This window comes from Neomonachus schauinslandi, chromosome 6, assembly GCF_002201575.2.
Source record: "Neomonachus schauinslandi chromosome 6, ASM220157v2, whole genome shotgun sequence".
In the NCBI taxonomy this organism is placed as follows: Eukaryota; Metazoa; Chordata; class Mammalia; order Carnivora; family Phocidae; genus Neomonachus; species Neomonachus schauinslandi.
This window is the reverse complement of record NC_058408.1, coordinates 119,666,178-119,689,603: the sequence shown is the minus strand read 5'-3', so window position 1 is coordinate 119,689,603 and position 23,426 is coordinate 119,666,178. Positions and strand designations below refer to the sequence as shown.

At 37.4% G+C, this 23,426-nt stretch overlaps 1 protein-coding gene across 2 annotated transcripts in view; it reads right to left on the bottom strand.

Annotated features, from left to right (window-relative positions):
• The window catches only part of TNKS2 (tankyrase 2), a 67,861-nt gene that overhangs the window by 34,914 nt on the left and 9,521 nt on the right, over positions 1-23,426 (bottom strand). For both annotated transcript variants that reach the window (XM_021699497.1, XM_044916106.1), the window contains exons 2-11: positions 17,616-17,840; positions 15,153-15,248; positions 11,995-12,031; positions 11,760-11,835; positions 11,294-11,388; positions 8,773-8,839; positions 4,904-5,090; positions 3,727-3,848; positions 1,068-1,159; positions 898-976 (exon numbers count right to left, since the gene is read on the bottom strand). In XM_021699497.1, the coding sequence (XP_021555172.1) occupies positions 898-976; positions 1,068-1,159; positions 3,727-3,848; positions 4,904-5,090; positions 8,773-8,839; positions 11,294-11,388; positions 11,760-11,835; positions 11,995-12,031; positions 15,153-15,248; positions 17,616-17,840 (1,076 nt within the window). The remainder of the gene's footprint in view (positions 1-897; positions 977-1,067; positions 1,160-3,726; positions 3,849-4,903; positions 5,091-8,772; positions 8,840-11,293; positions 11,389-11,759; positions 11,836-11,994; positions 12,032-15,152; positions 15,249-17,615; positions 17,841-23,426) is intronic.

Genomic DNA, 23,426 nt, shown 5'->3' with positions numbered 1-23,426 from the left:
GTTGAATTAGGTGACTGTCATCTCTTCCAATCTGGGATGCCAGGTGTATCTTTTACTGAGTAGTGTTTTTTAAAGTTCCTGGGTAAGAAATGATGATTCCTAGCCTGATGAAAACATAATTATTCCAAGAATAAAATGCTTTGTATACAAATGCCAATTAAAGAACACTGACTTCACAAAAAGGGGAACTGTTTTCAGTCAAATTATTTAAATAATTTATTTCTTTCTGTTTCAAGTCCTTTGGTTTAGTCACAGAAATAACAGAGTAAGAAAGACTGTGGCTAGTGTAAACAACAAGAGTTATCATGGTAGCCAAGGAACAGAAGATACGAGTGAGAGAAGACTGGAGATGATTGGTCATAATCAGTGTGTCTCTAGCTGAGGATGTTCTGAAGAGTATTCTATTAGAAAAAGACCTTAAAAAGGGGCGCCTGGGTGGCTCAGTCGTTAAGCATCTGCCTTCAGCTCAGGTCATGATCCCAGGGTTCTGGGATCGAGCCCCGCACCGGGCTCCCTGCTCAGTGGGAAGCCTACTTCTCCCTCTCCCACTTCCCCTGCTTGTGTTCCCTCTCTCGCTGTGTCTCTCTCTGTCAAATAAATAAATAAAATCTTTAAGGGAAAAAAAAAAAGACCTTAAGGATAACTAGACCAGTGGGGTGTGAGTAAAAGGAATGGAGAAGGAAGGATATATAGGAAGCATGTATTTTTGAGTAAATCCTTAGGCTTTCTAGGAAAAAATCAGATAAAGGAAAGTATCTGCTAGACTACTTTTAAGTACAGATTAAGAGGAAAAAAGTAGTACTTATGAGAGTAAACAGTTTAGGAAGCCAGGAGTTTCATCTGCTAAACAGAAAATAACTCAGTGGTTTACCAAAGATTACCAAAAAGGAAGTATACCTTTGCTTCATGTTTCACCACTACTTCGACAACGTCATTATGAGCTTTCTCAGATGCCACGTGGAGAGGAGTCAAGAATCTTAAAAAGAAAAAGTCAGCCGAGAATCAATGTATTTTCAAAAAAAAAAAAAAAAGTGTCAGTAATTTTTAATTACTAAAAGTAGACTTACTCTTTCGTTTTTTCATTGATGTTTGCTCCTTTTCTTAGCAACAGTTCACATATTTGCTTTCTTTTGGGGTACGGAGATGCGGCAGCACAATGCTAGATAATTTAAATTGCAGCATTAATCAAGGACTATACAGAACTAATTTTTACTTAAGAACATTTGTGTTTCCAATCAAGAACAACTAAGAAGTTATTTAACTTCTTTGTTTTATTTTTGACTTGACTTTGCTACTCAAAGGCTTTCTATTGGATAGAATGTACAACAATTACCAAATTCTGGCCAGGGCTGCAAATCCTATTTATCAGATATGTTACTAAATATTCTGATCAAGTTTTACAGTTGCCCTATATCTTTGAAAAAGCCACTACTGATGTGATGGAAATTTAAATTAATGTCACCAACACTCCTTTTAAAGCTATTCCCACATAGCACGGTGTCTATGTTATTTTTAAAAGTTTAATTAATGAAACACTCCAAAGGTTGGAGTTTCTTTACGTCAAGTAATAAAAGACACTCATCAGCTCTGGATGCTGCCTGGTAACAGCACAGATCAAACAGGTGACAAGATTAGTATTTACATCTTTCTCAATTAGTTGCTCAAACAGAATAAGGAGCTTGGACTACCTGTTTGTCAAAATCAATGGGAGCAGATGATACACTAAACTGGAGTCTGTAGCATCTATATTTATGATATATCAAAGAGGAAAGGAGACGGGTGGTAGGGATTTGCTAGTTATAAACCTAGAATGTATCTCATGGTCATGTCCCAAATCTTTGCATCCCCAATTCTGAAATGATATGCATTTACAACAGGCGTTCAATAAATGTCTGGATGCATGAATGACTAGATCAATGTAAAAATATGAAGCTAAACTGAAGCTTGAGAATTCATGGAATAAAAGTTCTGGATAACTGCTAAGTTGTTCTATACATCTGAATATACAGTACATATGAAATTTATTCTCTTATTTTAACCTGTTGTTAATTATAAAGCTTATCTGATCTTCATGACTTTGCTTCAGATTCATTCTTTGTTGTGGTTGCTGTTACCAAAATCATTCCTTTGCCCTCAATAAAACCATTTCTAACTGGTAAACATAGTTACTTTGGTATGTTATGAGTAATCATCCCAGGACATCTATCAGGACAGCACACAGAATGGAAATGGTTTATTTCCAAGTATTCTTGATCATGTCCATTTCAAAACAGCACATCTACTCCTCTGTCCCATCCTGAGCCAGTGCCTATAATCTCTGAAAACCTGGAAGACACTGCCCCTGCACCACAACTGCCCATCAATACTTAACTCCTAGTATGTTTTAAGGTTAATAACAAAAATAAGTTGCTTAATAGCAGAATATTTAGGGGGAGATAATAGGTAGTATTAGCTTTTCAGACCAGAAAATTTTCCTGTCAGTTTTTCTAAATTTCTCTGCACCATCTTGATAATGTTATGATTTTAAATTTGCACTAGCATTTCTTATTAATCTGCAGCTTTGTTATTTTTTTACTTGGATTTTTTTTTACAACTTAAGTTAGCAAAAAGGCTTAATATGTTTTATAGATAGGTTTCTACATAACCTTCACATAGTGCACATCATGGTATAAGGAAGAAAATTAATCAATAACCAAGAAAATTAATTACCTACAAAATATTAGGTAAGAGTATGAGTTAAATTTGCCCTGCAACACATCGGTCTATTTAGGGTCCTCTTCCTTCACCCAAACCACATTCTGCAATTCATACAGCAGGACTGATTTTCTTCCTTCTAAATTGTTATTTGGGGCGTGTGGGTGGCTCAATCGGTTAAGTGTTGCCTTTGGCTCAGGTCACAATCTCGAGGTCCTGGGATTGAGCCCTGGATCGAGCCCTGCATTGGGCCCCCTGCTCAGTGGGGAGCCTGCCTCTTCCTCCCCTCTGTCCCTCCCCATGCTCACGTGCCCTCTCTCATAAATAAATAAAAATCTTCCAAAAAAATTGGTATTTCTAAGGTAGTCTCTGATTACACCATTGCCTTCCTATCTTCCATGACTTTATCTCTACTAGCTCTCATTCTCTTTTGACTGCTTTTCCATAGGTTGTCCGATTTTCATCTACTCTGTTACAGCTCCACAGAAGTGTTATTACCTCTACCAGGGAAGTAGCCTCTATTCACACAGACACTTTACTTACATAGTATAGAGGGGATATATACAGACTTCAGATCTAATTTTGAAAAAAATTATAATACTGGAAGGAAAATCAAGTGGTTTTTCTATGGATGACAGAATTATTTTCTTTTTCATTACTTTCAGTGGGTTTAAAATTCTCAATCACAAGCACTTATAATTTTTATAATAAGAAAAGGAAACGATATGTACTATTACAATAATAAAAAAGCTACATACATACGCCAGTATATGAATAAAGTTTTTTTCTGGAAGGATACTCAAATGAATAATAGTATTGCCTTTTGGGGTGAGGCTGTCTATTTTTCTGTACTGTTTGACATTTTTTCTTTATGTTCAGGCATTAATTTTTAAAAAACACAGATTTTTAAAAATTCTTTTACTAGAAGTAGGACGTTATGTTACTCTGTATCATCAAAAGAAGTAGGATGTTATGATCAGTTCAACATGTTTTTGGTTATTGCATCTTAAAAACTTTAATCTGAAACATTACCAATGCAGTTTCATGTGTTTGAGGATGCTTAAAATTCACCATTTCCAGAGAGAGATGTTTTTTAATTCGTGTTACATCAGCTTCCCGGGCAGCCTGCAGCAGTGAGTGGCCTTTAAACTCATCTAGATGAAGAGAAAAACATGTAAATCTGCATGAGAATTATCAAATTGATGGGACTTACCTAGTAAAAGATACTCAGTATTTTTCTTGAAATTATTTTCAAAATTCTCTACCAAAATAGTCAGACAGAAGCTGTAAAGATATTCTCCAAATATAACCCCCCAAAACAGAGACAGTGCTATACCAGTTTCCCTCAGTTATGACATAATTCATCCCTAAATGTATACACGGATTTAGCCCATGGCCAACTCAGGGTCTATTTTGGTCTGTAGGAATCTGGAGTACTGCAATATATTACCAGACCTGAGAGTTCTAAGAATTTTCCAAAGCAGAGAACTTTTCTCAGTAAAGAAATAAAACAAAGAGTGATCATGGTTCGTACACTAACACATCATGGCGGTAGCAGATGATTTTTTTGCTCAAACATCAGAGAACTGGGGACCAGAAAATTGAGTATTTCCAAGAGCCACCTACTGATGAACAAATCAAAGAGTATTTTCTCAAGATTCCTCTTTTATTCATCAGGTTTATGAAACCACCCATTATCCTTTATTGTTCCAGAATAATACAAATTTAATACAAGTTTCCTATTTATGTATAGCAATACTATATCTGAACTAGGTGGCTGTTTCTCACTATGTTTACTTCAGTTACAGACAGAAAACCACACAACTGCCAGATACCAAAGAACAGTAGATGGTTAGGATCTGGGGACCATGTTTACAAGACAGTAATCCTACAAATGACATGGCAGATTAATAAGAAACTCACACCAAAGATAGGAACAAAACCCAAATTCATTCTTTTCAAAGCATTACCATCTCATTTAACTTGACTTGAAAAAACAAATACAAATATATTTTCTTTTCATAGCATCTTAAGAGTAGAATGAGTAGAAATCTCCAGATGACTAAATACGCTAGTATGAACAATAGATACCCATGGTAAGGAAAATTTTCCATTATTTAAAAATTTCTAAAAACAAATGAGAAAGAACAAATTTTTAGTTTGCTGGCATCTTAATATCCTAGTTGAACATTCATCATATTATACTCACATGATAATCTTTCTTTTAACTGTGGTGTGGGAGCCAAGTCTATAGCACTTTTATTATGACAATTCAGCAGTGTTGGATCTGCACCATAACTTAGGAGAAGAGAACATACTTCAACCCTGTTCTTTGAAGCTGCCTCATGAAGAGGAGTGAATTGCCACAAGTCCATTGCATTTACACAGGCACCATGCTGAGGGATTGGGGGGGGGGAGGGTAAAGCATATATTTAGTGTTCAATTTTTTAAGAGAATTTAGAATTATTAGTACTGTGTAATTTAACATCATGCAAGCTTAAACAGGTTATACCCTCAAAATTCATTTTTTAAACCTATTATTTCAGAAATACATTTTTTTCCCCATGGAAAACCAAGTAGCCGGTTGCTAGGCGTGTGCACAAGGACCCTTACTTAACTCTTTTATTGTTAAAAACAGTTAAGAATGAAGCTTTAAATTTCACCACTGGGTATTTACCCCAAAGATACAAATGTAGGGATCCGAAGGGGTACGTGCATCCCGATGTTTATAGCAGCAATGTCCACAATAGCCAAACTATGGAAAGAGCCAAGATGTCCATCGACAGATGAATGGATAAAGAAGATGTGGGTGTATACACACACACACAGGAATATTATGCAGCCATCAAAAGGAATGAAATCTTGCCATTTGCAACGACGTGGATGGAACTGGAGGGTGTTATGCTGAGCGAAATAAGTCAATCAGAGAAAGACATGTATCATATGATCTCACTGATATGAGGAATTCTTAATGTCAGGAAACAAACTGAGGGTTGCTGGAGTGGTGGGGGGTGGGAGGGATGGGGTGGCCTGGTGATAGACACTGGGGAGGGTATGTGCTATGGTGAGCGCTGTGAATTGTGTAAGACTGTTGAATCACAGACCTGTACCTCTGAAACAAATAATACATTATATGTTAAAAAAAAAAGAAGATAGCAGGAAGGGAAAAATGAAGGCGGGGAAATCGGAGGGGGAGATGAACCATGAGAGACTATGGACTCTGAGAAACAAACTGAGGGTTCTAGAGGGGAGGGGGTGGGGAGATGGGTTAGCCTGGTGATGGGTATTAAAGAGGGCACGTATTGCATGGAGCACTGGGTGTTATACACAAACAATGAATCATGGAACACTACATCAAAAACTAATGATGTAAGGTATGGTGATTAACATAAAAAAAAAGAATGAAGCTTTAGATTTAACTTGCATCTTCTCTAAGTTTTCCCCTTTTTTGAGGTATAATTTACACACAGTAGAACATAGTTCTTAAGTGAATAGTTTGAGGAATTGTGACAAATATGTGTGTGTGTGTGTGTATATCCATGATACCATCACCCAATTCAAGATACAGGACACTTTCATTACACCAGAATGTTCCCTCATGCTCCTTTTATAGATAATTATGCCCCCATTCTGTTAGCACCATATATTAGATTTATATGTTCTTGAACTTCATAAAAACAGAATAACATGGTACGTACTTTTGTGTCTACCTTCCTTCACACACAATGTTTCTGAGATTCATTCATGTCGTTATCAATAGTTTTCAATGCTGAGTAGCATTCCATTGTACTGACAGACCATAGTTTACTTAACCATCATCCTGCTGATGGGCATTTGGACTATTTCTAGTTTTTGACTATTTTGAATAAGGTGTTATGAACATTCATCTGTAAGTCTCTTTATGGACACGTGCTATGTCCCTAGGAACGGAATTGCTGGATGGATGATATAGTAGATACAGGTTTACTTTTATTAGAAACTGACAAATAGTCTTCTAAAGTGGCTGTATTATTTCTGCACTGCCATCAGCAATATTTGAGTTCTAGTGTTCCCCCATCCTTGTTAATACTTGGTATTGTTAGTCTTTTTAATTTCAGCCATTTCCAAGTACTGGAGTTGGAGAGACCACAGAAGTCATTCTAGTTCAATCTCTCATCTCTCACAATCCCTTCCATAGCATTCCTTCAGATGGCAAATGAGCTACTCACTCCTTTAGTACTTTCAATGATGGGAAACTAATTCTCAACTAATATGACTTTTCATAATTACTAGATAACTTGTCTTACTAGAAGTTCTTTTCTACATTAAGTTAAATATGTATTTTAAACTTTGATCTACTGGTTTTCTTTGGAGCAAAAGAGATCCATATTCTTGGCAATATTTAAGAGCAACTCTTACGTTTTTGAGTTTAAACACCTTCAGCTCCTTCACTCATCTTTCTTATCAGATGGTTTCTAGATTTCCTTTCACCCTCACGGCCCTTGGCTAAATATACTTTAGTTTAAAAGCTCCATTAAAGAAATTATTGAGTGCCTAGAATAACAACAGAGTCTCAATTTGGTCTGAGAAAAAGTACATTCCATCTACTGCTACATTTGCTTTTGACACTATTACTTCTACTCTACTATAAGATCATGTTAGCTTCTTAAGCAATCACATCACAATTTCTACAGTGTCCAGGTCATGAAAAGCAGTTAAGTGAATGTTTGCAGTTAAATGCCAGCTTCTGCTAGCCAACTGTTTAGCAAGAGTTGCCAACTGACTCAGTGTTGCCTACACCTTCTGCCTGTATTCCCTGTCTCTTATCTACTTGCCAAATCCAGACACTCCTGAGCTTGAGTGCTCTGGTAACTGCAACCTCACCTCAGCTAACCTCCTCTATACATATGACCTCTAGTCAGCCTGCCATTCTTTTTTTTTTTTTTTTTTTTTAAGATTTTATTTATTTATTTGAGAGAGAGAGAGAGCACAAGAGGGGGGAGCGGGAGAGGGAGAAGCAGACTCCCTGCTGAGCAGGAAGCCCGATACGGGACTCGATCCCGGGACTCCAGGATCATGACCTGAGCCGAAGGCAGTCGCTTAACCAACTGAGCCACCCAGGCGCCCCAGCCTGCCATTCTTATTTATTGAACATCAGGTCTTAGGAAAACACAGTTCAGTTGTCTGTAGGTCCCAATGCAGTCTGTCTCATGTTTCACTTTTATCCATAATAATATTCCAAATGTTCTGCTGAATTCAAGATTCAGTTTTACAATAAGAAAAGCATTACTGCTACAAATGTATAATGTTGCAGCCCCCGCCTTATACATTTAAAAAGGCTTAGGGGCTACTCAGAGAGTATCTAATCCTTGAAGTTGTTTCTGTGGGAAAATAATCCTGTTGTAGCACATGCCGAAAAGAAAGCATGGAGGCATTGGGAACAGATATCTTTGCCATGACGGCTGCTGCTAGAATGAGGGAAAGCATTCAAAGGGGCAGAATGGTGCAGAGTAAGAGAAGCCTAAAAAATGTGGTCAAATATATGTGCAGAGACTGGGGGACAAAAGGAAATAGATGTGGATAACATCCTCCTGCCTACTCTGAAGGAGAATATGTATCTTCTATTTTCATCCAACAGGGAGCAAAATAAGTTTGTTTTTGGTCCTGGGAAGCTGCTTGTTAAACAAGAGCCGCCCAGCATATTGGAAGAAGTGCAGCTTACCAAATGAGCCTGCTGCAACCCAAAGTATAACTGGGAAGATCTTGCAAATGTAACCGGTGGTTTTCATAATATATGAATCACTAAAAATTGCTTTCTGGTATTTTCAAGGATTTTGAAACTTCACCGTTAGCCACAAATTATAGAATCTTATTTAAGGTGCTATTCACAAGATGACAGTGCTATTTTATATTTAAAATCTTAAGGTATTTCAAAAATCTCAAAGCAGTCAAATGTTGACCTATCACTCATCTACATCTTAGAATTGATTATATGTATTCCTTCTATATCCACCAAGCACTAAAAACACAAAGTAAATTGGTATATGATGTATTTCAAGTGATTTTATATAATTCTAAGAAAAACAGAAGAGAACTAACCTTGACCAGAAGCTCAGTTACTTCATAATGACCATAAGAACAGGCATTGTGTAAGGGCACCAGATCACTACAATATGAGGGCGGGGGATGAAAGAAGCTTGTGTTATTACAGTTAGTTCATTTAATTTAAATTAAATTCACTTAGATTTAAATAGCAAACGGCTTTTGTGATCTTTAATAGAAATGCACAAAATTTAACATCCATCTGAATACTAAGTTCCAATAATTCTAACTTTCAAGTCTCTTTCACATCCATCTTTTTTTTCTCCAAGGCTACCACAACGCCTTTAATATTTCTTCCTGTACTACTCAAACAGACCCTATTTCAATTTTTTTCAAATTGTAGCCAGATTTTTCTAAAAGTAAATCTGATGTAGCTACTCCTTTTTTTTTTTTTTTTTAAGGGGGGAGACAGAGACAGCGGGGGGGGGGGCAGAGAAAGAATCTCAAGCAGGTTCCACACCCAGTGTGGAGCACCATGTGGGGCTTGATCCCATGACTGTGAGCCAAAATCAGGAGTCGGACACTTAACCGACTGAGCCACCCAGGCACCGCTGATGTAGTTACTCCTTGTTTTAATGTCTCATTGGTTCTTCCTTGCTTTTGAAAACTGGTTCCAACTGCTTAGCCTGGAATGCAATGGTCTAACACTCTGGAGCCTTACCCTTTAGTGATGGTATGCTCAACCACATGTAGTTCCCTCTGTGCCTCTGGGCATACTGTCCCCTTGGTGTAGAACAGATTTCCTCCCTCCTGGCTCACTCCTACAATCCTTTCCAAACTCAGAGCTCGAACACTGGCTCTTCTTTGAAACTTTTTTTCAGATTCTATAGGGTAAATTAATAAACTAAACCCAATTCCTTCATGATGGCCATGGAGAAAGAACTTTCTACATAGGAAGGTACAGTGGAACCTTAAAATCCTGACTTGTATCTTTAAGCTGCTCTTACTTGGGGAATCACTCACTAATTACCACAGACACTGCTATGATGGCCTCTGGTGAGTAATGGCCACTGACAGTGTAGTCATTAATTCTACCTGTCCTCTCTTTAAAGGTTTACGGCTTTCCTCACCACTTTTTTTTTTTAATTTATTTTATTTTTTATTCTTTTAATATTTTACTTATTTATGAGAGAGAAAGAGAAAGAGAGTGAGCACAAGCAGGGGGGAACAACAGGCAGAGGGAGAAGCAGGCTCCCTGCTGGGCAAGGAACCCAATGTGATTTCTGGATTTCTGGTATTGGATTGAGTCCCAGGACCCTGGGATCATGACGTGAGCCGAAGGCAGACGCTTAACCGCGTGAGCCACCTACGTGTCCCAGATTTATTTATTTCAGAGAGAGAGAGAGAGCACTCAAGCATGCTCCCCACTGAGTGTGGAGCCCAATGCGGGGCTCAATCTCACAACCCCAAGATCATGACCTCAGTGGAAATCAAGAGTCAGATGCTCACCGACTGAGCCACCCAGGCACCCCTCACCATTTTTTATTGTATGATTTCTAACCTGAGCACCAATTTCATTCCCCAACTATCTACTGGCTACCTCTACTTGAGTTTCCTGAGTTCTGGTTCCAAAATAATTCCTCCAAAATAATTTTCCCTCCTGGATTTTAGTATGTGTATCACTGGGTATCAGTCACTCAGCTTCAGAATTTGAAATGTAGTTATCTTTTTATTCCTCTCTCCTCACATCCAGACAGTCAACAAATCCTACCCATTCTTATACTATAGTATCTCTTGCACCTGTGTCTTTATTTCCATTCCTCTGCAACATTATTATAGATCCTCATTATGCCTGAACCCTTACAATGATTACTCTCACTGCTCTCTGACCTCTGGTCCTTCTCTCCAAACTACCTTACACATTGCTGCCAGAATGTGTCCCCTAAAACTCCTCTTTTAGAAAAAATCTTTCCCCTTGCTTAAGATCTTTCAACGGCTACTGTGGCTCACAGTGTGAATTCCTTAGACTGGAATATCAAGTCCTCTAAAACCTGGTTCGTACCTACTTCTCCAACCCTAGCCTTCATTTCTCCCCTATGTAAATCCATCTGCTTCAGCCACACTGGTCTAGTCATTGTTTCTTAAATATGCTGTAATATCTGCTTTAGCACATCCTCTCACACAAATTTTCTTGCACAATGATGTTCCCTAAACTCTCTGCTTTCTTGAGCTGAGTCCAGGTTGAGTATCACCTCCTCCTGAAGGATTTTCTATCCAGGACAGCTATCACTGAGAGTTCCCTCCTGGGAACTCCTACAGTACTATCTCTATTATCACCTCACACTTAGTAGAGAACTTATATTGTTAGGTATCTAGTCATGCTTCCTAAAGTGTAGTGTAAGCCCTCTAAGTGGTGGCTTTAAGGTTTTATAATTCCTGTGTCTCAGAGCAATCTGCATATTGTAAAAGCTCAATAATGTTTACACTATTTAGCAAGAAGATTTTTATATGGTTACAGAGATTATAATAAAGACAGTAACATTTAAGAAATCCTCATTTTTTCCCAATGCTTACTTACCCTTTATCTTTAGCATGGACATCAGCTCCATGTTGTAGTAACAGCTGTACAATTTTTACTCTGTTGTATCCTGCTGCCAAATGCAATGGAGTTGACTGAAATATTAATCAGACAAATGAATGAAATTACAATAATAGCTAAAAAAAATGTGTGAAAAGGTAAAAAACCAAATATAATACCAGAATTCCAGAAAAAAACTTACCATCTTCATAGTTCTCATTTTGGGTTTACAAAATCCAACATATTTACCAAAGGCATAGTATAAGTTTGTAAGTTCATTATTGTAAGTAGGAAGCAAACAACTAAATGTTTATCAGTAAAGTTTTACTAAGTTTAAGAATTAATCCAAATTACTGCTTAAAAGAAAGTATCAGCATTCTCATCAAATGTTTTAATTTTTAGTAAGATAAATGCATTTTCATGTTACCAGGAGGAAGAACAACAGCTTAGCTGTCAAAGGAACTACCTTTCTGCCATCACTTGCGTGGCAGTTGACATTTAAGGGTGTCAGCAGAGCCATCATTTTTTCTTCATTGCCACTCCTAGCACACAAAAAAACGTATTAGCAATTTGTATTCATCAGATCCCGTCTGCAGACATGTATGTGAGCAAACAAAAATTCATTCTCTATTAAAGTTTATTATTTAAAAAAATTAATGATGAAGTTATCCACGATACATATTTACAACACCAGTACACACCTGGCACTTTCCAAAAGTTCATCTTTCTTATATTCACCTGTGAATTAGGGGGAAAAATTTTTAAAAAATTAATCACAAAAGTAATAACAACTTAATGCATAAAGATCCTCATGAACTACATTCAAAGTAGATAAATTTGGAAATAAATTTCCAATAAATACAAAATGATTAATTAACACAATATTGTGCAATTTAAAAAATATTTATATGAAGAACATGGAATACATTTGTTATTTAAGTAAAAAAAAAAAAAATCCAATATTACATAATGAAGCTATTTGAAAACAATATGCACCAAAAAAGGAAAGCCAAGAAGAAAATACACCAAAATTTCAACAAAGTTTGTCTTAGGTGGTAGGTTACTGAGAGCTTTTCCTTTTCTTTTTACTCCTCAAATTTCCTAAAACCAATGTTATTTGTGCAACGGACAAAATGCACCCACAACTTCATTCAAAAGTAACACAAAACAAAATCCAATATGCCAACATTATAGAAATAACAAAAGATAATCTTATGGCATTACCAACTGGACATAATCCTTAATATTTTTATGAATGCAGATTTTCCAACACTAAAATTATATTATAGTGCTACTTTAAATATATACACATAAGAACAGGATTAAATGTAAACTCTTTATGCCCATAGCTTAGCTTCCATATTTACAAATGCATACAAACAAAACTTTAAAATGAATACAACTTAAATTAACATAATTTAATGTCACGGACAGTGTTTATTGATTTGCTGAATAAAATCCAAACTGCTGTCCACAATACAAATATATACAGATTGCTAATGCAAGGATTCTTTGAGCCCCAAGGTTTTTTAAAAAGAGAAAAGCAGGGAATAAAATGGTATAGTGAAGGGGGAAATGAACACAGAAGTGAGAGTTTCAATAACAGCTCACTTTTCTAGAACCTCTTTGGGGACTGGTCTAAATTTTCCTGGTAATACCAGAAGAAATATCACAAAGTCCAAGCACAAGAGCTCATAGCAGAACCCCTCAGGCTCTTGACTATTAGATCAGACATGATTCTAATGGTGATCACACAGATAAGAATCCAGAAAACAATATGGCAGAGAGCTTTTCAAGAGGAACACTCTGATGAGGAAGAAACATGTGAAGTGGATACTACCATCCAAAAATCTTGACAGTCTAAAATGAACCTGAGACTAAGCCTTATACATGTTAATAGGTTCCAAAGACATGAATATGTTATGAGAGAACATTAACTGACATGCTTCAAGGTACTGAAACTGGTATGACCAGAATCCACTGTTTAGAAAAGATAACGGTTAGAGCTTTTTGAAAGGTTTTCATTAAAAAAAAAAAAAAAAAAAAAAAGAAGATTAAAACACATTAAAAAAATAGTATATAAAGGGGTAAAACATGTTATCTGGAAAACTCAGGGACATTTATTTTCTTTTTAGATTTTAAAATATTTTACTTTTTAAAACTGACAGTCTATATAAAACCTTATCATAAAACCATATACATTACAAAAAATTTTTATCAGAACTGCAATGCTTAGAAAAGTAGCATTTTTAGGCAGTTCTAGCTTGGAAATATCAATTCTCTGATTTCAAAAGGAGATGTTTCATAAACCTACTCACTGGGCACATTAATTTCTGAGATTTCAAATATTTTAAGCTACTTTCCTTTTTTTTTTAATCACCAGGTGCTCATCACAAGTACACTCCTTAATCCTCATCACCTATTTCACCCATCTTCCCACCCACCTCCCTGTTAACCATCAGTTTTGTTCTCTATAGTTAAGAGTCTATTTCTTGGTTTCTCTTTTTTCCCTCTTTGCTTGTTTTTTTTTGTTTCTTAAATTCCTCACAAGAGTGAAATCATATGGCACTTGTCTTTCTCTAACTGACTTATTTCACTTAGCATATACTCTCTAGCTCTATCCATGTTGTTGCAAATGGCAAGAATTCATCGTTTTATGTCTGAGTAATATTCCATTGTGTATATATACCACATCTTTTTTACCCATTTATCTATGGATGGATACTTGGGCTGCTTCCGTATCTTGGCTATTGTAAATAATGCTGCTTTTATAAACATCAGGGTGCATGTATCCCTTTGAATGAGTGTTTTTGTATTCTTTGGTTAAATACCCAGTAGTGCAATTCCTGGATCGTCGGGTAGTTCTATTTTTAACTTTCTGAGGAACCTCCATACTGCTTTCCATAGTGGCTGCACCAGTTTGCATTCCCACCAACAGTGCACAAGGGTTCCTTTTTCTCTACATCCCCACCAACACCTGTTGTTTCTTGTGTCGATCTTAGCCATTCTGTCAGGTGTAAGGGGATAGCTCATTGTAGTTTTGATTTGCATTTCCCTCATGATAAGTGATGTTGAGCATCTTTTTTTTGAGAGAGAGAGAACGAACGCGTGTGCGCACAGGAGTGGGGTGGGGAGGAGCAGAGGGAAAGGCAGAGAGAGAATCCATGCTGGGCATGGAGTCTGATGCAGGGCTCGATCTCATGACCCTGAGATCATGACCTGAGCTGAAATCAAGAGTTGGAGGCTAAATGACTGAGCCATCCAGGTGCCCCAATGTTGAGCATCTTTTCATGTGTCTGTTGGCCATCTATATGTCTTTTGGGAGAAATATCTGTGCATGTCTTCGGCCCATTTTTTAATCGGATTATTTGTTTTTTGGGTGTTGATTTTTCTAAGGTCTTTATATATTTTGGATACCAATCCTTTATTAGAGATGTCATTTACAAATATCTTCTCCCATTCTGTAGGGTGCCTTTTAGTTTGTTGACTGTTTCCTTCTCTGTGCAAAAGCTTTTTATTTTGATGTAGTCCCAATTGTTTATTTTTGCTTGGAAAAGTCAGGGACATTTAAAGAACATCCTGAAGACATGGTAGTAACACACAATAATCTATTACCCCTGACCGAAATAAGGCAGGAAGCACAAATCTAAACACCAATTTAAAAAGAAAAAAGAGAAGTTTTACTTTTCTTAGACAAGAATCAAATGCCAATTGTCCAGATGTAGAAAAGAGTAACAACTGAATTGATAGTATTTTGAAAATCTAGCTGAAGTCATTAACTACAGGAAGCAGACCGTCTACCTAGCAAGCTCAATTCTTTATATTCTTCCTAGAATACCCAATGAGTACATAGACTTACCGGTCAGCACTGCTTTGGCAGACGGGTCTGCTAAATCTAATGCTGTCCTTCCATCTGTATTCCGGATGGTTGGCTCAGCTCCATGCTGTAAGAGCACTGCAACAGAGCAACACTACCTTTCAAAATGGTAATCATGACAATCTGATTTTAGTAAATCATCTTCTCAAAAATTCTGGTCCAGAAGTCTTTGAGTTAAAGACCTTTCATATCCTGATAGCATGCTAAATGTTATATTTTAAAGATAAGATTGTATAAAATATTGCATTATTTAATGTACAAGACACGTTAAATAAATGTCCCCTAAGCTCAATGTCAGGTTTCCTTTGCTTTGTGACTAAGGAGATAAAAGTATATAAGGAAATAAAAGGCTAGTTTGCTTGAAAGCTTGTTCTCTCATTCCAAATGAACGACTGTCTATGTTAGACTGTCCTATCATAACAAAAATGGAATTTCTAAAGCTACGGATAGCCCAGGAATAGGGATCTATAGAATTAAAAAAGAAAAATAAAATCACACAGGTAAATTCTTCAAAAAAGAAAAAAATACTCTCTGTAGGATTAACAAACCCCAAATCAAAACCGTTACATTACATCCTAGAGCACATAAAAAAAGACTTGTGCTATATTCTGTATTGTTATTTGTTATATAAGGATATTCTAGCACACTCTATAAATAAGGTGCTGGGGAAAGACAGGCAAGTAACATGCAGAAAGGGGAGCCTACCTCCTGTTCTTTGACAGGGTTATATTCATTCCACTCTACTACTACCTGTAATAGTGCTGGCCGATAGAAATAACATGTGAGCCATATATGTAATTTAAAATTTTCTAGTAGCCACATTAAAAAAATAAAAAGTAACAGGTTAAGTTATTCTAAACACGTTTTACTTAGCCCAATATACCCAAAATACCACCATTTCAGTATTTTACTTATATTGTAATCAATATAAAATTGAGATTTTTGCATTCCTTTTTTTTTTTTCCCCAAAGTAAATCTCTGAAATCCGGTTTGTAAAAAGTACATCTCAATTCAAAATAGCCATATTACAAGTCCTCAGCTACCATATTGGACAGTGAAGACCTATAACTATATTTGGAAAACCCTACATTATTATTATTATTATTATTTTTTTTTTTTTAAGATTTTTATTTATTTATTTGAGAGAGAGAGAATGAGAGACAGAGAGCACGAGAGGGAAGAGGGTCAGAGGGAGAAGCAGACCCCCCGCCGAGCAGGGAGCCCGATGCGGGACTCGATCCCGGGACTCCAGGATCATGACCTGAGCCGAAGGCAGTCGCTTAACCAACTGAGCCACCCAGGCGCCCCAACCCTACATTATTATTAAGGCTGATTATTTATATGCCTGAGACTCAGGAACTAGAAAAGGACTATGAGCAGAGGGAGTAGCAACTTAGATAACACACAGGAAAGGAGAATTGGGCAGAGGTTACTAGGTAATGTGTATCTTTATAAATGACCTAACTTGAACTAACTTGACCAGTATAAAGAGTGATTTGGGGCATTGGGATGAGGGGAGAACAGTTAAGTCCAGCTTAGAGCACCTGGACTTTTCCTAATGCACACAGTTGGTTTTCTATCGGTCTCCAGGATTTCAACTGCCCCTGTTTTGCATCAGGAAATAGAGCTAAGGTAAGCAGAGTCCTGCTTACTACCAGGGAGTCCCTGACTGGTAGGCTCAGAAAAGTCAATACCAGATTAATGAAAACTCTCAAATAAGCAACCTTTTCAATGATACTTTTGTCAGTGATCAACCTGTCAGGAAATTCTCTATCATTTGTTAAAGCATTCTAAATGACTGATAATTCGTCCTTCAAATGTTTCTGTAAGCCCTACTTCATGCCCTCATCATTTCTCATCTGGGTTATTCTACAGCTTCCTAGCTGGTCTCTCTGATGCCATCTATTCAATCTAGCCCCCTATCAGATCATTCTTTTGAAAATATGCTACTCTGATCAGACTGTTTCCTTAGAAGTCTTCAGTGATTCCATACTACCTACATAAAAATATCAAGCTCCCTAACCTGGAATTCAAAGCTCTTTTAAAGAAGTCTACCTACCTTTTCAATCTTTCTCCCACTACTTCCTGGAAAGACTCCAGGAGGAAGCAACTTGACTCCAACCAAGTCACTGTAATCAGTTCCCTCTAACACTTCCTGTTCACGTCCACCATGACTTTACCTGGTTCTTCATGTGTCTTACTCTCTCAGAAGAAATCTAAATTTCTAGAGAACAGGAATTTTGTATTCTCTTCTTTAAAGAACTTAAGCTTAGTACCATATAAAAACAGACACTCAGTAAATAATGGTTAGATTAAATCACAAAGTGTTCTTTAGTATTTAAATTCAGCTTGGCAGAATTTGATCATATTAACAAATGAATTCAATTTAGACTTAGAATAGTTACAAACTGTTTCAGGAAAATTCAGGAAAGTAAATAGTCTTACCGATGCAAACATCAATCTTTCCTTTAATTGCAGCTTCATGGAGGGGGGTATAATTCCAATTATCACGAGCATTTGGGTCTGCACCATGTCGCAAAAGGAGACTGACTACTTCAGCATGACCAAAAGAACATGCATTATGAAGAGGAATAAGCCCGCCATCATCACGTGCTTGGACATTTGCACCATTCTGAAGCAAATATTCAACTACATCTTTCCGCCCAAAACCTAGAAGAAAGCAAATTATCCACATTTAAGTTCGCCAAAGAAAATATATTAATTAGTGTCGCTAAGTTCTAGCCATGCTAAAATGTCTTTGGATGAAGAATAACAAAAGATTCAACAATTCAAAAAATAACTGATGAAAAGAGGATCTGGAATATATCACTAATCTTAACGAGAAAGCCAAGGGTCTAACAGTTTAAGTAATACAGTTGATCCTTGAACAACATGGGTCTGAAATGCATGGGTCCACTTATAAGCAGATTTTTTACAGTTCTGTAAATGTATTTTCTCTTCGTTATTATTGTAAGAATACAGTATACAGTAAATATAATATACAAAATATGTATTACTTGACTGTTTATATTATCAGTAAGGCTTCTATGGTCAACAATAGGCTGTTAGTGGTTAAATTTTGGGAGAGTCGAAAGTTATATGCAGATTTCTGACTGCACAGGGGGGTCAACACCCCAACCTTCACGTTGTTCAAGGGTCAACTGTACTACCAGCTTCAGAGAATGGTTATGAAATAGGTGGCCGAAAGCCCAACATTCAAATGTTTTCCACTCTAGAAGAGCATTTCTAATTGCAAATATGGAGTTCTGCATATTTAGAGTGCATACATTTTCTTTTTTTTTTTTTAAAGATTTTATTTATTTATTTGAGAGAGAGAGAGAGAATGAGAGAGAGAGAACATGAGGGGGGGAGGGTCAGAGGGAGAAGCAGACTCCCCGCCGAGCAGGGAGCCCGATGTGGGACCCGATCCCGGGACTCCAGGATCATGACCTGAGCCGAAGGCAGTCGCTTAACCAACTGAGCCACCCAGGCGCCCTAGAGTGCATACATTTTCAGATGTGCTAAGTAACTCTTGCTACAGAATCCCTTTCCCACATCTATCTCATAAAATGGTTCCACTAAATTGGGGGACTATGAGATAGCAACAAAAGAAATCTGCTTACAGTTTATATTTGTCTATGCAGTGGAAGATAAAAGTGATCCTAGGCAAAGGTGTGACGTCAGGTGTCTTCAAAGGAGCCCCTACTTTGTCACATGCACAACACAAGCAACTTCTTTCTAGGTAGGAGGCCTCCTTTAGAAAACCATGTCCCACAGTTCTGCTATAACTGCCCCCATATCTAACAAAACGAAAAAGTCCTACAACTCATTTATAATGGTTTACGGATTTAGTACCAATGAATTTCAATCTCTTACCATTCTCATTCTCACATAACAGCACTTAAAACCTTTTTACAGCTAAAAAAATGAAATGAAAAGAATTTCAGGCATATGTTAAAGCAGATGGGGAGGTATACCTTTGTGCTGGGAGAGACAGAAGACCCTTCTCACTCATCTAAAGTTTTACCCCAATATTCTTAAAACCACCAAGGCTGAATACTAGTTCTTCTAAGACCACAGTGGGAGCTGAATGAGAAAGCAGCGGTAGAATGCTTTTAAGGTGTATGCCCGGGGCTGGCCTAGTTGCAGCTGATGAAGAATTAGATGGCTGCAAAGATTAACTGGATTCTATGTTTTCTTTTAATATTTTAGGCTCCATGTCACAAAAATGAGTATCTTTGTATCTCTGATTCTCCTTATTCTCAAACAGTTCACAATTTAAGACAGGGAGAAACAAGAAGAGCCAAGAATTTCAATACAATATGACTGCCATAATAGAGGTATATATAAAATGTTACTAGAGTCCAAAGAAGGGAATACCCAAATTGGGGGAAAGTAGAGACTAAGAAGGACTACCCAAGGAGATTCCAGCAATGACATCTGAGCTGAAGGCTTACAGAAGAATTAAGGGGTCATTAGGAGAATAGGGAGAGGAAAAATGAGGGGAAGGATCGGAATAAGGGAAGAGCACAAGCAGAAGAGACAAAATGTACACAGGCATGGAACATGAAAGAGCAAATCATTCCTAATAGGATACAGAATGCCAATTAGGCAGATGCCAGATGAGGAAGAACCTTTTATATGTCATGCTAAGGTAGCATCTGGATTTTGTCTATGGAATAGTGAATAGTGTTTTTTAACACTGTTTTCAGGCAGCAGATTTTAATAGAGTCATTTTCTGTCCTTAAAAAAATCTGAGATATAATTGACATAAAACATATTAGTTTCAGGCATACAATATAATAATTCAATATTTATATATGTTGTCAAACGATCACAGTAAGTCTAGTTAACATCCGTCACCACACATAATTACAAATTTTCTTATGATGAGAACTTTTAAGATCTAATCTCTCATCCCTTAGCAACTTTCAAATATACAGTGATTAACTATAGTCACCATACTGTACATTACATCCACAGCACTTATTTTTGTAATTGGAAGCTTGTATCTTTGGACCACCTTTACCCATGCACCATCCCCATCCCCTACTTCTGGCAACCACCAATCTGTTCTATCTATGAGTTTGGGTTTTTGTTTTGTTTTATAAGATTCCACATATAAGTGAAATTACAATATTTCTTTCTTTTAGTTAGCATTATGTGCTCAAGGTCAATCCGTGTCACAAATGGCAGTATTTCACTCTTGTGGTTTATTTTATTTTATTTTATTTTTATTTTTTTAAAGATTTTATTTATTTATTTGACAGAGAGAGACACAGCGAGAGAGGGAACACAAGTAGGGGGAGTGGGAGAGGGAGAAGCAGGCTTCCCGCGGAGCAGGGAGCCCGATTCGGGGCTCGATCCCAGGACCCTGGGATCATGACCTGAGCCGAAGGCAGATGCTTAACCGACTGAGCCACCCAGGAGCCCCCACTCTTGTGGTTTAAATATTCCATTATAAATATATACATATATCACATTTCTTTCATCCATTCATCCATCAATTGACACTTAGGCTGCTTCAGGTCTTGACTATTGTAAATAACACTGCAACGAACAGGGGTGTGCATATACCTTTTTGAGCTAACAATTCCTAACGAAATTTTATAAAATTCCAATATATGGCATGATCACTGCAAAAATACCCAATGCCTGGTACATAACTGGCACTCACAGAGTTGCAAATTAACTGAATTCAGTGTAATGATACAATTCAGGGTGAATCCTTCAAAAGCCCCTCACAAAGACCCAAAGAAAATTATCCCTGTATTGCTGAGGCATCTCTTAGAAATAGTACGAAAAATACTGCTATACATTTTAAGAGGTTACTGAAGAACAAGCAAATACCTAGTAGTGTTTAAAAACAACAACAACAAACAAACCACTGCTCTGTATCTTTTTTTAAAAAAAAATCTAATAATATCCCAGAAATCAACTCCTATCAGTACCTATTTTATTTGTTGGAAGTATCGTAATTTAACTACAGATCTTCCTCAACTTCTGATGGGGTTATATCCTGATAAACCCATTAAAATGAAAATATTCTTAAGTAAAAAATGCACTTAATACACCTAACCCACTGAACATCAATCATAGCTTAGCCTAGCCCACCTTAAATGTGCTCAGGACACATATATTGCCCTACAACTGGGCTAAATCATTTAACACAAAGCCTATTTTATAATAGTGTTGGGTGTCTCCTGTAATTGATTGGATACTATACTGAAAGAGTAACATAATGGTTGCACAGGATTACTTTAAGTGAACTGGTTGTTTACCCTTGCGACTGCATGGCTGACTGAAGCTACAGGTCAATGCCCCTGCCCAGCATCATGAGTACTGTACCGCATAGTGCCAGCCCAGGAAAAGATCGAAATTCAAAATTTGACGTATGGATTCTACTGAATGCATACCACTTTTGCACCACTGTAAAATTGTACAATCGTAAGTCAAACTATCATCAATTGGAGATCTGTAGTTCCTTTCTCATGGATAGTTGTTACTAATTTTTTGCTACTGTACACAATGTTGCCAGAAGTAACTAAAAAGAGAAAACTGACAGCATCTGGTGACTTTAATTTCGGGACAGAGAAGGAATGGGGGTGACAATCAGATCTCTGAGAAACAAAACAGGTTCTGTGAGTTAAGATGATTTGGTTTTGGAAATGCTTTGTGAGGTGCCTGTGGATCAAATACCACGTAGAAAGTTCTGCAGATCTGGAACTCAGGAAACCAGTATGAGCTAGAGCTGTGACCATCAAGATGGCATTTGAAGCCATGTGTGAAAATAAATGAGGCTGACTACAAAGCACTAGTTTTCTATCCATTTTGTTGAAAGAGGTGTACTTTCTACCAAAGATCCATCACTTTTCATCTTGCACCTTAGTCCCTTACCTTCTCGAGGTCTCTGTTCTCTCCCCACTCCCAATAACCTCTCTCTTTCTACTAGATCATTCTTGACAGTATGTAAACATGTTCTACATCTTTCATTTTATGAACAATATTTTCCCTAAACTCAAATTTCCATTTCTCTGCTCCCCTGCATAATCAATCTCTAAAGGCTGTCACCAATTCTATCTCCTATTCACACTTCTTCCAAATCCAGTCTGGCTTCTGCTTCTTCCTTAATAACTGCTTTCATCAAGGTCATTTAAAACCTCCATGTTACCAAATCCAAGGGACATATATTTGTCATTTGACCAGACCCCTCATCAACATTTGGCAACTAAGTACTCTCTTCCTTGCTGAAACAGCCTCTCTAAAAATTTCCATTTCATCACACACTCCTGGTTTTCCTCCTGTCTCATCCATTCATTTAACAAATGGTCAGGGAATATCTGGCAGATACTTTTCTTGGTGCCTGGGACATGCTAGTGAACAAGAGACCAAATCCCTGCCTTTGAGGAACTTCTATTCTGTGGAGATGGGGGGAGATGAGCAATAAATGCAAAAAATAAATATGCTAGAATGTTATAGGAAAGAGAGCAGAATAAGGAGAGTGATCTGTGTGTGTGTATGGAGGTGGGTTATAAAGTTGAATAGGGAGGTCACCATAGGTGGTGTTGAGATGGTAACATTTGATCAAAGACTTGAAAGACAGGGAGTTAGCCTAATTGCCAACAGTAGGGCCAGAGTGACTGGAGCTGAGTGAGAAAGCAGCAGCAAAGTAGGAGATGAGGTCAGAAGTAATGAGGGCCAGATATATAGGCTCGAGGACCACTCTAAGAATCTGGTGGCAACTGTCAGGGTAATAGGGCAGATTCTGGATACTCTGAAGGTAGAGCCAGCATAGTTTCTCATGGATTGGATGTGGGGTGAGAGTAGGGGTGAAAAGGTGAGAGTGAGAGATGGATGACATTTAATGGAGGACACTAAAGTTTTTCGACTGAGAGATAAAGGGGTGGAGCTGGCATCAACTTAGATGGGAAGGCTGAAGACAAAATAGGTTTGTGGCAGAAGAGGAAGAGTTCAAGTCTTGGGCAGTCCTATCTGCCTGAGGCCATCTTGCCTCCTCCACCCAATTTCTAAATGTCAGCATTCCTCCAGACTCAGTTCTCTATCCGTTTTTCCCTTCTTAGATGATCTCATCTACTCCTATAGCATTAAGTACCATTTAGATACACAACCTCCAAATTTAAATCTCCAGTCTAGCTAGACTCTTCAGCTGAATTCCAGACAGTTTACTGGACATATCTCCACCTGGATATTTCAAAGGCATCTCAAACTCAACATGTTCCCAAACTTCTCTTCATT